Below are 18,385 nucleotides of genomic sequence, written 5' to 3'. Positions count from 1 at the left end.
AATTAGGTATTATTTCTAATAAATAGTTCGGGTTCAGAAAAAATCACAGCAATGTACAACAGATACAACGACTGGTCGAATTCATCACCAAAGGTTTCAACTGGAAACCTTTGGTGATGGTGTTGGTCAATATACCAACTAAGCTAGTAAAAATAATTGACACATACCTCAAAGACAGATTCATGCAAGTCAAAATAAATGAAATCGTGTCAACCAGACGCAAGATCCTGGCAGGTGTGCTGCAGGGCTCACTCTGGCCACCCTGCTATTTTCTATCTATATAGCTGATATCCCTCAAAACATCCAAGTTCAACAATCACTGCGTTATATGCAGATGATACTACATTATTATCAAGATCTCTCAGCCCCAAACTAGCTATCAGAAGACTCCAAAGCAGTATTCATACATTGGAGAGGTTGATGGACTGGAGGATCCAAGCAAACCCACAGAGGAGTTCAGCCACACTGTTTCACTAAAAAGAAGTTTCAGACCAAGGAAGACATACATCTGCTAGGACTCAAGATTCCGTGGCAGAACGAAGCCAAATATCTCGGCGTGATTCTTGACAAAAATATTTTTGTTTGTGACATGATTCTTGACAATTCAAAAGTCATATAAAACACATAATTCGAAGACATCCAAAGTAATCGCGCAGCTCTACCCCATGATCAACAGAAAAAGTAAACTGGACACTTAGGATAAACTACTCATATACAGGATGGTAATACGCCCAATCATCACTTACGCATCTCCTGCATGGAGTAATACCTCGAATACAAATCCAAAAGCTGCAGAGAATACAGAACAAATGTCTGAGAATGATTCTGGATGCTCCATGGTTTATCAGAAACTCCCAGATTCACAGAGAAGTCAACATTTCCTCCTCCATGACCTAGCAGAAACGTTCTTCACCAAGACAAACAATCATCCAAACCCGCTGATCAAGCTAGCTTCAGACTACAATGAAACAGAATTCTGCAAATACAAAAGACCCAAGTCAATTCTATGCTTCGCTGAACACAACTAATCTCACTGCTGCCCTTCCAGGGCGAGTTTAAAGCTCAATAACTCTCCATTCAAAGAACTTCCCTCTCAGACAAAGGGGAATATGAAAAGCATTTATGCTTCACCCATCAGATAGTATCGTTCTGCGGTTCTGCAATTGAACTAATCAATTGATTTAATTGCTTTGGTTTTATTTGGATATAACAGTAATTAATTTTTTTTCATATTTCTAAATCTTATATTTTCAATGGCCCTCCTATTGTGTTAAAAGAGATGAACTATAGAACAAATTTTTGTTGGATTATCGTAATGGGTTTCCTCCTCCTAAATAAACTGCTGCAATGTTTTCCTTAACACAAAAAAATAGCTTTTAAGATAGCATAGACATCTGAACTGTCTATTAACACATCAATGAAAGATACTAGAGAAAATCTATAAAAGTTATCTGAAAACATTCTTCTCTAACCGAATCGTATACGAATTATATCCATTTGGTGCATGTCTAACTTCGAGCTATCTTTTGGAAGATCCTGTACTGTATGTGATCTCCCCTACTCTTTCACACATATACAATAAACTTTGATGCCTATGTTGCAATAGATACGACTTCCTCAAGAATTTCCTTCCTCCCAGATAACCCAATGTTCTAACAGTGAATGCGAGTTGTCATCAATTCAAATCATCAAAGTTTGGCAGATTCTGTTTTCTGGGGAAGCTTGCAATGTTGCCTTGGAAATATTGCAAGCTTCCACAGAAAACAGAAGCTGCCAAACTTTACATGGGACGATGCCGTCGCTTCACAATTCTTTTGCTAATAATAACTATAGCATAGCCTGACTATATAGATATCGTGGCCTAGCCATGCAGTCTAGTTCCAAAAGCAATCTCAGAGTTTGTAAGCCCGTTTATTGAGGCCATCAATTTTAAAAACTGCGTAGTTATGCTAAAAAAGATACCTTATAAGCTGTCACACGAGGAGTTCGCCAATATTCATTTCCCTTACTGGGCTTCCAACTTCAACGCGAGAGCTGTTCTTGAGGAATACTTATGGCGATTTCCAGAACGTAATGTCCCTAATAGGAAAATTTTTATTGATCTGAATAATATTGATCAACAAGTTCAAAATAAAATTCCGGAACTGCGTTGCACTGCTTGATGTAACAGAACTGTGATATTTGACAAATACGCATTCCTTCGAGTTCCTAAAAAGATTGTCTTGAAAGTACTAAAGTTTAAAAAAAATGTAAAAACGTCCATTAGAAAGAAGTAGAGCTCACTGAAGAGTTGGATTATGAGTCTATAATGAACTTCTTGGAACCTGATGTGTATGGGTACACTTTAGTCTTGGGTGTAATGATCATGTATAGGCTGACGAAAAATCCTCATGCAACAATTCCAATGAATTACCAACGTCGATTTTTGCAAAGGTGTAGAGTGGACTTATTAGGAACCAACTAATCGGAACCTCACGAATGGTCTTAATGAGGTAACACACTTAAGTTTTTGCATGATGACCTCCATTGTATTTTGGAGAATGTCTGTTCAACGAGATGATGGCGTATGTGTTTCCAGGATGATGGAGTTTCGCAGCATCTTTTCCGATAGGTTGCCGATTAACTCAACCGTTGAAGAGGTCCATTGCTTTTCGATTGCCTAAACCTTAACCTTTTTTTTAGAGTGTTGTGTTTAGGATCATATCAAAACTTTAGTATAAGAGATCTAATGATAGAGAAGCACTGCATCGAAGAACTGTGAATAGCGCAAGCATTATTAGCAGAAGTGTGTTAAGAAAGAAAAGATAAAAATCCATATTCCTTAGTTCTCCCATCTTCTAACCCCCCCCCCCTCCCACTTAACCCCACTCCTCTCCCAGGAAAAAGATTTTTTTTATGTTTATGTGTTTTCATCAAAATCTCTGCCGAACTTGAATCATGTTCTGAATCATTTTGAGGAGCTATTAATAAGAGTTTCGTTGATTATTTTTTCCAACTTTAGTTGACATTAAAACCTTAACAAAGTTGAATTTTAAAATAAAATTAAACATGGATTATCACACTCTTGTTGATCTCATTTTTTTTTTCTTAAAAATCGTTCACTTCAGGAATTAACTCTTAGAAATGGCGGATGTTACGGAACACTGTATGGAAATGATTTTTGTATTCTGTCAGTACCATTTGCTGCTAGTGATACAGACTGAAAGTTAATAAACTGGGTTTATTTATTTATTATTATTAAACCTCGTAATTGTGGTAGCTTGGGATTATAATATGATCATACAGTCCTTAAAAACAAAAAATTCAGTTATGTTTATTTTTTTATTTAAAAAAATCTGTACAGTTTACATAACAGTAAAAATGCGACATCAGTTTAACAACATTTGCCATTTCTTCTTCTTGACTGCCATATTGGCAACAATTAACTTCGAACTACTCTTCCATGGGACCATTGGATGGTTTAAATAAATACGAGACTACATGGATTATTTTGGCAAAATGATCAAAAATATTATACAATGGGGAGAAAAGGCACACATGGGATCATTATTCGGTTGCCTTGGTGACGATTTAGTGGTAACCGTAAGGATATTTTTCAGGTAAGGATCGATAAACTAGATTTGGTTCAGAATATTCATGCAAACCGTCTTCGTATTTCAATGGAGCTGGCTGGGCATTCATTTGAACTTTGGCTGGATTCTGATTGCCTGTACCTGGTTCGTTGGTTTTGATTTGTGCTCGGAATCCGTGATGATCTGCAACGTACTCTACCTGACGATAGACACCGTGCATATCGGTGTATCCGTAGGATCCTTTTTTGGTGCCATGCTCATCTCCTTCTTCTCTTCGCCAATGAGCATTTCCTTTATGGTCTTTGATGTCGTAACCAAACGCATATGGATGAGGTTTTTTCTGCAAGTAAATGAAACAAATACCTTAAATTATATTATGATTTGGGTGACATGTATGGTATATTAAATAAAAAAGAGTGATAAATATCCATATATCTTAGCCAAGTAATTTAAAATAAAGTTTCCGCTGCAAATAAAAAATAAATAAAACACTAATTTAAATTATGAAATACCAGAGTGCTTCTTGAAACTGATTATATATAGCCACTTTTACGAGGTACTCTCGTATTTCAAAATTACATATATTCCATATTTATATGGTTAGAGCTATTTTAGGAAAAATTAGTTATGCTTTTTTAGTTATGAAAATCCTAGAAAGGATTCTTGATGTAAGACTGAAGAAGGAGGTGGAGATTGCGAAAGAGCACTTTAGCTTCATGCCTGGTCGATCGACGACAGATGCTATCTTTAGGTTACGACAGACGATGGAAACGTTTCGAGAGAAACAACGGGAGCCAATAGAGTGCCAAGGCAAGAAGTCTGGGGGTGTCTGAGGGAGAAGAAGGTAACGGAGAAATATGTCAGGTTGGTATAGTGTACAGGAATGTGAAGACAAGAATTTGGACCTGCCTGGGAGAGACGGAAAGTTTTCACGTGACAGTTGGCTTGCATCAAGGGTCAGCATTAAATCCGTTTCTGTTTAATATTGTGATGGAGATGGTAACGAAGGAGGTGAGAGAAGACGCGCCTTGGACAATGTCGTATGCGGATGACATCGTGCTGTGTGCAGAATCAAGAGAAAAAGTGGCAGCTAAACTGGAAAGATGGAGGAAAGTACTGGAAGAGAGAGGTATGAAAATGAGCAGAAGTAAGACAGAGTATATGTGTTGCAACGTGGATGGCAGCCAGGAGACAGATCTGGAGCTGGAAGGAAATGTCATCAGGAAGGTCAGTGGCTTTAGATACTTAGGTTCAACAATAAAAGAGGATGGTGAGGCTGAGAAGGAAGTGGGATGCAGGATACAAGCAGGATGGAAGAACTGGAGAGAGAAATGGTTGGAGTGCTAAGAGGGTGCTGATCAATCCAAAAGGCAAAATCTACCCGACAGTAGTGAGACCAGCTATGACGTATGCTATAGAAACTGTGGCCCTGAGGAAAAATAACATCAGCAGGATGGAGGTAGCGGAGATGAGAATACTTAAGTGGATGTGCGGTGTGATCAGAAAGGATCGTCTGAGAAATAACTATGTGAGGGGAACGGTGAAAGTTACGAACTTAGGAGCGAAGATACAGGAGGCAAGGTTGAGATGGTTTGGTCATGTGACGAGGAGGGAAGACGAGTATGTGCGAAGAAAGATCATGCAGATGGATGTGCAGGGGAGGAGGAAGCGCGGGCGGCCAAAGAAGAGATGGAGGGATATGGTGGAGGAGGATTTGAGGATGAAGAACTTGGATGTGGTTACAACCCAAGACAGGAGGATGTGGAGGAGACTCACTACAAACAGCGACTCTACTTAAGTAGGAAAAGCTGCGGAAGAAAAAGAAGTTGCAGCTCAGTTAGTATAGACGAGCCCTTTGGTTGGAATCCCTTATTTGACATGAGGAAACTTTATCAGGCTATTTTAATCAAATGGCAAATAAGCTAGTGTCATACGAAGATGGCGGTTTTGTCCTACGGAAACTCGGGTTTTTTGTTCCCTAATTAGGCAAACCAGTTCCTTGATCACATATATCTACAGACAAAAAAAAAAAACTTACTGACAAAAACAGGCAAAGGGAAACAGCTTTGTTCTAATAATTCCCTAGTAATGTAGCATTGCTACTCCCCCCAAACCATTTGGTTGAGGGACACACACACACACACACACACACACACACACACACACACACACACACACACACACACACACACACACACACACACACACACACACACACACACACACACACACACACACACACACACACACACACACACACACACACACACGTATCGAACGAAAGAAGAGATTTATACAGTCCTCTGAACAAACACAAAAAAGTGTTAGTATATTTCATCCCTTGCAATTCAAATGCATTCTATCTTATACTAATAAACACTTTACTGTAAAAACCGATTAAAAAAAAAATAAGCTACCACTAGGCAACTATATCAACTTTGGTGATTATAACTTTTACCATTTACAAGATTACTCTACACAAAGAAACGCATTTGTTTAAAAGAAAAGGCGAAAATCATGATTTAAAATTGTGCAACAAAATAATAATATTATTATTAAAATAACCTGACCGTGTAGTGTTGTGACAACAGTTCTAGTCCGATAATGCTAATCCGCCAAAAGAAAGACTCAATTCTCGTAGGTTCGATTCTCGTAGTGGAAAAATATTTTCTTAATCTATATTCAGAGGATTGCTGGATGTTTCTCGCGAAAAGTCAGATTTTAAGACTGTACCTTTTTCTGAGGTACAGTTTTAGAACTCACACTATTCCAGACAACAATAGAAGTGTTAGGGTATGCATCACGAGATAGAGGAAATTGTTTATGATACCTTTTTCCAGTACTTTAAAAATCACTGATAGCAATAAGTTCAGCTTGTGGAGACAGACTGCCTACCGATTTCTAAATGTTAGTCAGGGCTAAAACAGCTCCCCCTACTCCCTTTGGATAATCAAAAGGTATTAGATGATTTATTTATTTATATTATATTAAAACGATTTACTTTGTAACAATAGAAATATAAGGAATATATAATTTAAAATATTATATATTCTATTGATACTTACGTATGACTCAATATATCCTTTGCCGCCTCCGCCGCCTCCTCCTCCTGCAATAATTCCGTATTCTTTGCCGCCGCCTCCTTCAATAATTTCGTATCCCTTACCTCCACCTCCACCTTCTATAAGTCCATATCCGCCAGCATCATCTCCTCCATAGTGTGTTTCTTCTTGAATATAGTGTTCTTCTGCAACAACCGTAACTAGCACAACAAATAAAGTCAGTACCTAAAAGAAACAAAATTGTGAACTAAAACATAAAAATCTATCTATTTTTAATATTTTAAATTAATTAATAATTTTTCCATATGCAGTTTGGTATAAGGAATATTGTGGTATATTGTGGTATAAGGAATGGACATTAGATATCGGTTGTCATTAACAATTGAAACTTTATAAAAAAAAAAGGCAAAATAATTTTTCTAAAAAACATTCAGAAAATATTCGAAATGTATTAACAGGCAGCATCCGGATTGGGTTTAACTCGACTAACTTTAATTTTCTAGAACAATACCGACATAGTCTTATCATTAAGGTCAACAGGAGAAAACAGAACATTATGTTAGTGATGGAACATTTTTTCCTCGAGGCATCATACAAATTTGGGGAGAACGAAATGTGACCTTGGTAATGTATTATTGTGACCTACTTTCTAGAAATCAGACCATGACCGCTACGAAAACGGTCTGTCTGTCCGTCATGATTTAACGTCTTCAATTACTAAGAAGGAAGACCGTAAACTTGTTTCCTTTCATAAGCATAAGATGCTCTAAATATTTTTGAATCTCTGCAGGAGAAGCTATTTCCTTAAAACAAAAGATGCATTTAAAGGGAAAAAAATACGAATTAGAATAAATCTGAATGAAATAAATGCTTGTAAGTCAATCTCTTCTCATTTTAGTTATACTAAGGTTGTTTTCATGGTGGAGCAAATAGTAACAATGGAAAATATGAGGTTATTTCTGTTGTAAATAGTTTAATCTGGCTGTAAGTTGGATTGTAAAGTTTGTGGACTAATTGATGGATTCTAAGAGCACGTAGAATTTCGGGTAACGTTTGTAGGCGATTGTTGGCGTTCAACATTTTTAATGCTTAATTCCAAACAAGAACTTAGCAAAGACGGATTAAAGTGACACCAGACGACAAGTTACTTAGAATGTTAATCTTCCAACGAACAAGATTTGGAGTAGTATTTTTGAAACTGGATTATTCTTAGAAATCATTACAGACTTCGGTAGAGTGACCATGCACAACTTATTGTCTTCTTCTCTAGATCAATAGACGTAATTTTGAAGAAAAAAAAAAGATAGATAGGCAGATGGAGAGAAAGAATGAGAGTTGACACACACACACACACACACACACACACACACACACACACACACACACACACACACACACACACACACACACACACACACACACACACACACACACACACACACACACACACACACGACCACTGGAACCAATGGAATTTGGTTCCAGTGATTCAAAATCACTTGACGTGGCCAGAGAATTTCGTTTATTGGCCATTGGGTTTCGTCCAACGTAATGAAAAGAAACTCCAATAATTGTCTCTAACTTTTTGATTCAGTGTACATTCTCAGATGGTTTTGAAAGAACCAGTGATATTTCTGTTTGGTAATTGTTTTTATTGTTCTCACACTCGTAGGCAACGATCAGTCATCACTTTTATTTTTCTTGGTTCTTGCTAGAAGGAAATTTATTTATTTATTATTTTTTTTTGTTCTAGAGTCAACTGATGACATCAATAATTGGTTTGGCATTTCAATTCCGATTCGTAGGACATCTTAAGATTAAGATCTCGTATGCATCTTAAGATTGAGATCTCAATTTTTATTAACAAGCATTCTAGTTTTGTGAACATATTTTCTCCTACTCAGTAAGTGTTTTCTACATTCCCATAAGCTCTGCTCTCGAGTCACAACCACAAGTACTGTTGTGCAATATACCTCATTTAACCATAGCTGCCATCTACACGCCGCACGTTTATTCTAAAATTATACATATTAAAGATTTGAGGCGGTGCTGCCACTACTTTTGGTACCATATCTGTTACTATATATATATATATATATATATATATATATATATATATATATATATATATATATATATATATATATATATATATATATATAATAGTCAAACAATGTTTGACTATTTTCTACAGTTATCTTGCTTAAATCATACATGGATTAAAAAATACAGAACATTAATAATTTACCCGATAATCCTAAACAACTAAGAATTCTTCATGACAGAATATAAAGCTTTTCTCATCCATTTCACACTATTTTTCGGAATACATTTTTCTCATTTACAAATATAACATTTATATGTTATCTGAACGTAATAATACGAAGAAAATCTGAAAATATAATTTTAAAATTCAACCTATTATATTTCAACCTATTATATTATATTTGCACCTTTTATAATCTGGCTCTCAGCCGTCGTAGCTCAGTTGGTTAGGACGAGCCCTTTGATTGAAAACACAAGGTTTGTATCCCGTCTATGATGTGAACCTTTATCAGGTGTTTTAAATCAAATAGTGAATTAGATTTAAACGGTAAAACATAAAAAGAGAAAACAGTAAAAGAATTAATAGGGTTAAAACCATGATATAGTTACACAAGAAACTGATGATTTAAAAACTATTCCTAGTTATGAATTGCATCGTCGAACACTGTTTGCGTACTTTGACGTGGTCACGTTTACGTGTTTGGCTAAGATATATTCCGATAAGTTGATGCCAGGGTTTATATTTAGGCGTTTGGGATTCAATGCCATTTCTAGAGGGTTCCCAGATTATATTATCGAAACGGTGTAGTTCAGACTTATCACGTAACGCTTGAAGTCTCATTGCCGAGGCGTCTTGTGGATCAAATGTAGAGATTATGTGCGATGACAGAGTTCAGACTTCACTTCTTTGGTATTCAGCATCTTAGTAAATTTTACATTCTGTCCATTAGTGACCCAGGTGTTTACCGACTATGCTGCACTCACACCATAGCAGGTTATCTCTTAAAAGTTATTACCTTAGGGATGTAAGGCATCGCTAAATTAATTTTGACATTTATTTCAACTTTTTTTTTAATTTAGATAAAATAGAAAAAAAATTAAAACTATAATTTTAGACTGTGTAATTAAAAAACTTTTAAAAACTTTAATTTATGATAATTTATAAGGTTTTTTGAATATCGTATACGTTCTGTACAAATAAGCAACTGTATTTTATTTTCTATCTTTATTTATATGCACGAGATTTAATAGCCAATTAAAATTTTGTTTTTTGTTTTCAAGCAACTTGTAGAAGAAATGAAAGACATTGCTCATATTTTGATTATTATGTGTCGATTAAAAAAAAAAAAAAACGTTTTCCACTTGGAATGATTAGCAACGTAGACTTGAATCCCATTATACAAATAGACTAGACTAGCGAAACAAATTCTTTTTTTTTTTTTTTTTTTTTTTATGTCGCTCCCACCCACGAATAGTTGCAATTCGAAAGTTTCAATATGTAATTTTTCTACATCAGGATTCCAATTATTAGGTGATGGTCTCATCCCAGGATGAATCATGAAACTGCTAATAAAACTTGAAGATAAAAAAAGACAAACAAAATTCACATTTGACGTTCGTAGATCCGAAGTATGGTCACTCCCGTACCTTACCGGGTTTTGAGAATGAAGTTTTCTGCTAACATCACAAACATCCACGCGTACGGCAGGATTCGAACCCGCAGCTTCCTGGCTGGAGCGCGGACAAGCTAACCATGCCGTTAATTCTACTGGCATTCTTTTAATTTTTCACATTAATCACTAACTGATACGCTTAGGATAAAAAGATGGTAAGTGAAGCCGCTGAAATCAGATGGCGAATCGGATATCGAAACAATCATAATTACATTGAAGTATATTTTGTTTTTATGATCTTCGATTTTAGTAAGATAAAGTAAAGAGAAGGAATATCTACTGTGTAACACATTTGCTCAATTAATATTTGTATATTACGACATAGTAAAACAGAATGGTATTCACTTGGATTTGATATGCACTTGGTATTCACTTTGACTACTGGCGGATTCATATATGTCAGTTTAGGAAATCTGTAAGCAGAAATATTAGTTGTTTATCGATCTTCTCCTAAAACCTGTAAACAGCCTTCATTTAAAATAGTATTTGGGTTTATGCAGCTTAGAAAAACAATCTCTTATCTGTTCATATATTTTTCATTTTTCCACAGATGGTGTATATACGATATATCTGACCTTACGATTCATAGACTCCATTGGTGTGTATTCGGTTACGTTTATAAAACCATCTATACTAGAATCGCTTGGACCCAGAGAGAGAGAGAGAGAGAGAGAGAGATGACGATGATGCCAAAATAAGCAGGAAAATATGAATAAAAATGGGATTGTAGAAAATAAAGGAGTAAGAAAGGAAGACAGATACAGATTACCAAATGAGAATAATAAAATAATATTGAGAGAGAGAGAGAGAGAAAGAGAGAGAGAGAGAGAGAGAGAGAGAGAGAGAGAGAGAGAGAGAGAGAGAGAGAGAGAGAGAGAGAGAGAGAGAGAGAAGAAATGGTGGGTTAGAGAGTCCGAAAGGAAAACATTATCGTGGAAATAAAAAACTAAAGAGTGATAGACTGAGAAAAAGATTAACTGAAGTAATGTAAAGTGATGTTGTAATTAATCCAGCTATTAGCAAATTCACAAACCATCACAGCATGAAGCGAACCCAAGGCGAACTAAGGCCCTCATGCGTATGAATGCTTCAGTTCCCCCCCCCCCCCCCGCACGCCACTACTATATGCCACAAGTTACTTCTAGTCGTAAGACCTACCTCAAGCATTGCTATTTCGTGAGACTCCACACTCCTTTGGCAATCACTTGTCTCTTCAAACTGCGTGTCCACAGCCGACGCCCCGCTATATATGTACACATATAGATCACCTCGTACCGTAACTGCTTCCGCCAAAAGTGGGCCATGTGCTGCCTCTCATTGCACGCTTTCAACGTTTATTTCTCCTTCTGTTCCTCCTCGGTAGCTCACTGTCGATGGCTGAGATAGAAGCGCTTGCTTCACCTCGTTTTCTATCAGGTATTTCTTACTCGGCGTTTATGACGGCAAATATATTGAACTGCATTCCATTTGTCATTAGGTGGGTTTTGCCGTTAAAAACAGTCTCTCATGAAGTAGTCGGGGGTGAACGATTGCTAGTTGAAAAGCGTCCTTGTCCACTGCAGTCGGCTGCAAAACGAGTTTGTTTTAATGGCGACAATGGGTTCATTAGAAAGTAGGAATGTTATGCTTGCGCGAATTCCTTTAAAACGACTTCGGACACCCATCAGCAGTCACCACGGTCTGCGTCTATGTTTAGCACGGCGATGAAGTTTAATCAGTCTCTTCCAAAGCAATCTTTTGAGAGCGTGCGTGCGTGTGTGTGTGTGTGTCCCTCTTTGCCATTTGTGTAAAGCAATATTATCAGCAGTCAGGAATGACGACTGCCTCTCACACTATCTATCTATCTATCTATCTATCTATCTTTGAATTGATGTCTTCATTTGTATACAAACTTCTCTTTCCATTGCATTCTTTCTATCCTATCTCCCTTCGGTGTTCCTTATTTTGAGATAATTCCTCAAATGTATAGATGTTCAAGATATTGAGGAGTTTATTAACATCAGGTCTAATTTAGAAGAAATTGGATAGTTTGTCCTGTTTGTTATGTCTGTCGGATGCATTCACTGGCTGGTTTGCTTATTTTCAGAGAGGAAAAACATAAGGAAAAACCCTTCTGAAATCCATTAAAAAAAAAGTCTATAATATTCTTCCTTCGGACGAAATCTGAACCAGTTTTCTTTCGTAAAAATTATAAATGGATAAACTGCATCGCAAATATTACTAAAAATTACTACGTAATTTTTAGAAAAATTACGTTTCGGCATTTGTTTTGAAAACTTGAACTTGCCAAGATAAATATAAATAAAAATGAAACAAAATAATATACAAAAAATGTCTCATTTGAAAATGTAAACATTTTATTTAAAAAATTCTTATTGTTTTAATAAAAATTCAAAATTTATCTAAAAATATATTGTATCTTTAAAAATATAATAATTTTATTAAATATAAGAAAATTAATTTTAAAAACTCTTAGTAATAAATTTAAAATTAAGCAAGTAAATTATTTTTTAAATAATGTTATATAAATAATAAATATATCTTAAACACATTTATGGTACATTCTAGATCTCATATGATTCTAGATCTCACACGCTCTACTTCATATCCTTTCATTGATAAACAATACATTTTCAATTATTGTGATATGCTGAATATTTGAAAATATTCAGCATATCACAATATATTTCTATGTTGTTAAGTATCGGTATGCATCTTCTCAGTGCCGGCGCTAGGGTCTTTGCCGCCCGCATGCAATTTATATCTAAGCGCTCCTGTAACTATCTGGGCGTGTATGATTCTTTTAAGATAATAAAAATTTAAATTATTTGAAATTTCTTAAATAAATTTTGACAGAACAGCCACACGTTGGTTCGCTAAATGTAACGAACAAGGTGGGGGAGGGGGTGTTGACTAGGCAGAATAATCGTTAAAAACCCGAATATTCAAAAAAATTCTCAAAATTTAAAGCAAATTTTGATAAAGCCACTTCACTTTAATCGTTGAATATAATGATACAGAGATTATAGCCTTCTCACCGACCCGAATCGTTAACAAAATTCAAATGAATTTTAATTAAAGTTAAAATTTATTTGAACTAAAGTCTAAAATTTTTTTTTCATTTTACAAGTTACTAAATTCTTAGTAATTTGTAAAAAGTTTTTAATAATTTTTATAAGTAGAACTATCTTTTAGGAAAATAAAAGAAACTCAAAATAGATGAGAAAATAAGAAAATAATTCAGAAATAATTAGAACATTTAATATAAGTATTCGAAAAATAAAATCTTCACAGAATAACAGAAAATAAATTAAATTACATAAATATACTTGAAATTTTTTGAATTAAAATTTTAGGGTTTTTGATTTCATATTCACAAAATTAGAAATAATGGTTTTAACGTCTAATTCCGCACATATATCATTTTCAATAGCTGTTAACGCCAAACTAACAAGCCTTTTTTGTGACATACTTGTTCTTAAGTAGGTTTTAATCAATTTCAACTTGGAAAAGGAACGTATACCGCTCGCTACACTAACAGGTAAGGTTAATAGTATTCTTAAAGCAATTAAAAAGTTAGGGAAAGGTAAATTATTGGACAAAATAAAATTAAGAATATCGAAAGAGCTTTGAATATTTAAATTATCATTCCGAAAAATATCCCGGAAAGCACATAACTCGTCATATAGTTCTATTGCATTTACGTCTTTATTGTCGCCATCCTTCAAGAGAGTCTCTAAATAGTCACAATTTTTTCGTAAATCTTCGTTATTAATTTGCAGTAATCTATACAAGAAATTTAAATTATCATAATATGTTTTTAGTCGATCAAAACGTTCTATTAACGAACACATTGCAACGTCTAGAAGTGTATAAAACACATTCACTCTAAATTTATCTTCTGGCGATTGTGGCGTTTCGTAATGATGCTCGTAGTCAAATTGTCGTGTCTTCTTTTGTCGTCGAACTTCCGTACTAGTTTTAAATTCTTCTTCTCCAAACACCTCTTCACTCAGTTCTTTTGCCGTTTTTAGAACTTCTTTAAAATTTGTATCTGATCGATACTCTTGTAAGAATATTTTTAAGTTTTCGATAGATTCTGAAGTAAATGTAATGTTCATATTTTGTCTTGAAGCATCAAGCTAAATCAAGTAAATCAAGCTAAGTTATAAGAGAGCAAATAAATTTGTAGTCCTTTATTTTAAATAAATTTTTCATTATTTAAAATTTCAAAAAGTGCATGCTAAATTTTTCCTAACTGATATCGTAGAGGGCGGGTTGCATAAATTTTACTTTCCCATTGCGTTTCTGATGGCTGTTTCAATGTTAAATTTTTTACGAACTTTAAAAGGATTGCCCAACATTTGTAAGAGAATGAAAAGAAATTGTATATTTCTTGAATAATTGCAAAGAAACTAATTGTATCTGCATTCACTTTGGCTGCATCGTTAATGATTAAATTTAGAGTACGTGCAGCACATGGCACGTAAAAAGATCGAGGATTATTGTTCGAAAGCAAATTTTGGAGCCAATATTTTTTCATTTCATATTTTCCCCATTGTCATGCCCTTGATCTCGCATGTCTTCAATGGGAATGTTCCATTTTTTCAGTTGTTCCATTATTGTTGCACATAAACCACGTCCTGTGGAATCTGATATATCTGCAAAACTTAAAACGTTTTCCCTGATATTGACAATTCCATTGTCACAGGAAACAAAGCGAATAATAATGGTCATTTGTTCTGTTTTACTTGCATCAGGTGTGCAGTCTAAAATTATGGAATAATATTCAGATATTCGAATTGATAATAAAATTGTATTCCTGATTGCGTTAGTTAAAGTTTCCAATATTTCATTTTGACTGTCGTTACTCAAATAGTGTGCTCTATTGTTTCGTTGTAGGGCCCTTTCAACATGATTTGTTCAATTTGTTCATTTGATAGATATGTTCAAGAATCTATTTTTAGATTCTTGGGTAGAATCTGGATTGTTCTGTTTCACCAATCAAATGTTTGTTTATATGATATCTTGTTTTGACTATGTATCAATTATGTGAATAATAATAATAATAATAATAATAATAATAATAATAAACATTAACCTCTACTATAACAAGAACGTGAAATCGAATCAAGAACATACCTACACAAACCTGAATACGTCTATAATGGATGCATTGTGATTAATTAATTTATATATTGTGTTTACCATTCACAAAATGTTGTCACCTACAGTATCTTATGTCTCCGCAAGCAGGTTAGATTTATTTTGATTTTGATTATTTAGATTTATTTATTTTAGGGAATACCAAAAACTTTGCTTTAGAAACTAAGCAAAAAATTTTTAAACCAGTTTAAAGCCTTCAATAACTGGAGTATTGTTCTCACACCATACGAGGAAATTCATCCCCAACATAAAGATAATCACAAAACAGCTTTTCCTAGGATTGGAACTCGTTGATAGCAGATAAGAGAATGTTTTTTATCTGTCCTGTTTAGTATTAGTATGTATCTATCCAGAGCCGGCTGGTGGCGTGTGCGAAGTGTGCAATATACACAGGCGCTGCAGAAGAAAAGGCGCCTAAAGATGTCAAAAAATATGAGATAAGAATTTAAACGAACAACGAATGGCACATATAATTATGAATGTGCGTCGTCTTCCGTTCGGGCCCCTTTAGATCTTCCCGGAAACGAACAAATAAATTTTGAAATTGTATCCTGGACCCGATTATATCGCTGTAATTTTTGATTAAAATTTACGAAAATACACCTAAAATAGTTCTCCTTTATTTTTTTGATGAATCATAAATCAACTTATGATTAATTGTGATTTCCGTGTAAGGGCCGTATCCTAATTTTAATCGGATCGGATGCATGTGGTCCGGCCCTAAAAGTCGACTTACTACTTATAACTCATTCTTCTCTACTTTATTCAAAAAAAACTTTTTTTGGAAAGGCGCCGGTCCTGAGCATATCTATGCTGTTGATGCGTATTATCTTCATTTCAATACGATAGCTGTTTGTAACTAGTTTTGTCCATCTAAGAATTTTCATCTCTATTCTCTTCAGTTGCAGTAAAATTTACTTTCTAGTTTATACGGATCTTTTTTCTTTAATTCATGTCATGGCACTCTGTATTACTGTCTTTTTTTGCAGTTTTAGAGCCATCATACACTGTACATTGTCTTTATTATAAATATTATGCTCACCGTCATTACTTAGTGTCCAAAAAATGAAGAAATCTTGAATTACAAAAATCAAATATGTGAATACAATTGAGTATATTTGTGGTCAAGAGACATTCTGTAGTAGTGTCTGTACCGTATCTCGATGACATTCATTTTGGGGTAAGGAAAAAAGTGTGTAAATGACTCTAGCGAATAGAATGATCTTACCACTGACGACACACATGCTTTCGGGCGGCGATACCTCAGTAGCTAAGTATTTCTATCCTAGATAGAGATCTAAAGATAAACATTCTCCAGTAATGATGCCATCGACATCAAAACTACTATCTACTTACAAATATTTCTGGAGCGAAGGAAACTGTCACTAGTTGGAGAAAAACTAATAAAGGGTCAGTATATAATTTGTTACTAAACGGATTAATCAGCGCAGAAAACCAGTTTGTTCTTTGCATTCCTGTGGAGATTATAATCCACATCCTACAATCAAGTTCACTATCAACCACTACACGGGCACATTTCTTTGCAGTGTTGGCTTCTTCACCATAATTCGATGACTCCTGTTATAATTTCATATCTGTTTGTCGATTTCCTCCTTGTTTTTTTTTTGGCTCGAAATTCTAGATACTGCAACAGTGTTATCAATAACTTGTCTTATCTATATTAAAACTCACACTACATTTTATCTCTATGTATTTTTTTTTCTTGTCATATTAAATTATATCTCTCTTTTGTGAATGCAATCGTTCTGTACGACGAACTTTTAAGAAAAAAAAAATTGCATTATTCCATCGATAGTATTAATTTCTTGCATTCCAGTCATGAAGCTGCGTACAGAGGTTGTATTATGCCAAAAGGAAGGAAGTCAATATAATTCTTAGGATTGTTATTGCGTTCACTTTACACCACCCAAGTTTCTTGAAATAGAAATGTCAATGTTCTATTAAAAAGATATCAACAGTTTTAATTATAATTCTGCTTGTTGATGCCTGAACATGAACGCCATAAATTTTGTTTATCTTTCCTATGATCGGGTCGTTCGTATTTCGAAATTCAAGCAGTATACCTTTGGCTCAATAATAATCTCTGTTTCCTGGTAATATATTGAATAAAGAAAAGCCTATGTATATTAATCCATTCATTTCCTGTGTTGAGAGTTACTATCCCTGATTCAGAACGAAGGGATAAAGTGGATTTCGTTTTGTAAAAGGTTCATTGTTTCAACCTTGCAGTTCCAATAATTTGTATAAAATTTTCAGCTGAATGTGAATTAGCGTCTCAATATAGTAGCAGTAGTATATTTTCCCTTGCTTGAGTTCATATTTTCCCTTGCTTGAGTTCATATGTGTACAATCTAAATAGGATACATATTATATTGCTGTGGCGTATGCTTAGATGATTCTAGATATATGTTCTATTTCGATAGCCTGGGTTTATTACATATAATAATTTTATACCTATATACCTATATGATATATGATATGAAACATGATATGAAAAGTTTTTCTTAAAGCCACATTAGCAAATGCTGATTAGCCAAAATTTGTGTTAGCTAAAAAGCTAGTCATGGCTGGGTAACGGCAATAGCCGAGCCTCAGTTAAAACTTCATTGGCTACAGCATTACCATTTGTTACTTGAAAGTCCTAAAACGGACTATTCTCCCTCAAAATTTGTGTTATTCAAATGCAAAATATTATTATATTATTTTTATACAAAAGAAATAATGGTGTATTACTATATTCTAACAGGTTTAAAATTAAAAAAAAATTATTATCAATTTTTTTTAATTTCAGCAACATTTTATAGAATACAACTTTTATATTTCTATAATTTATTATAATATTGAA

The 18,385-nt window shown here is 34.5% G+C and overlaps 1 protein-coding gene across 2 annotated transcripts in view; it reads right to left on the bottom strand.

Moving 5' to 3' along the window:
- Window positions 1-3,325: 3,325 nt before the first annotated feature.
- The window catches only part of LOC150094979 (cuticle protein 14-like), a 68,701-nt gene continuing 53,641 nt past the window's right edge, over window positions 3,326-18,385 (bottom strand). The window contains exons 1-3 of one of the 2 annotated variants that reach the window (XM_090411458.1): window positions 11,512-11,550; window positions 6,638-6,859; window positions 3,326-3,912 (exon numbers count right to left, since the gene is read on the bottom strand). In XM_090411458.1, coding sequence (XP_090267584.1) covers window positions 3,571-3,912; window positions 6,638-6,859; window positions 11,512-11,520 — 573 coding nt within the window. In that variant the 5' untranslated portion in view covers window positions 11,521-11,550 and the 3' untranslated portion in view covers window positions 3,326-3,570. Of the gene's footprint in view, window positions 3,913-6,637; window positions 6,860-11,511; window positions 11,551-18,385 lie in introns of those variants that run through there. The other variant, XM_090411459.1, reaches the window with a different exon arrangement.

Source organism: Typopeltis vanoorti, chromosome 21 (assembly GCF_054136105.1).
Source record: "Typopeltis vanoorti isolate ZY-2024b chromosome 21, IOZ_Tvanoo_1.0, whole genome shotgun sequence".
NCBI lineage: Eukaryota > Metazoa > Arthropoda > Arachnida > Uropygi > Thelyphonidae > Typopeltis > Typopeltis vanoorti.
This window is presented reverse-complemented; position numbering and strand designations above follow the sequence as displayed.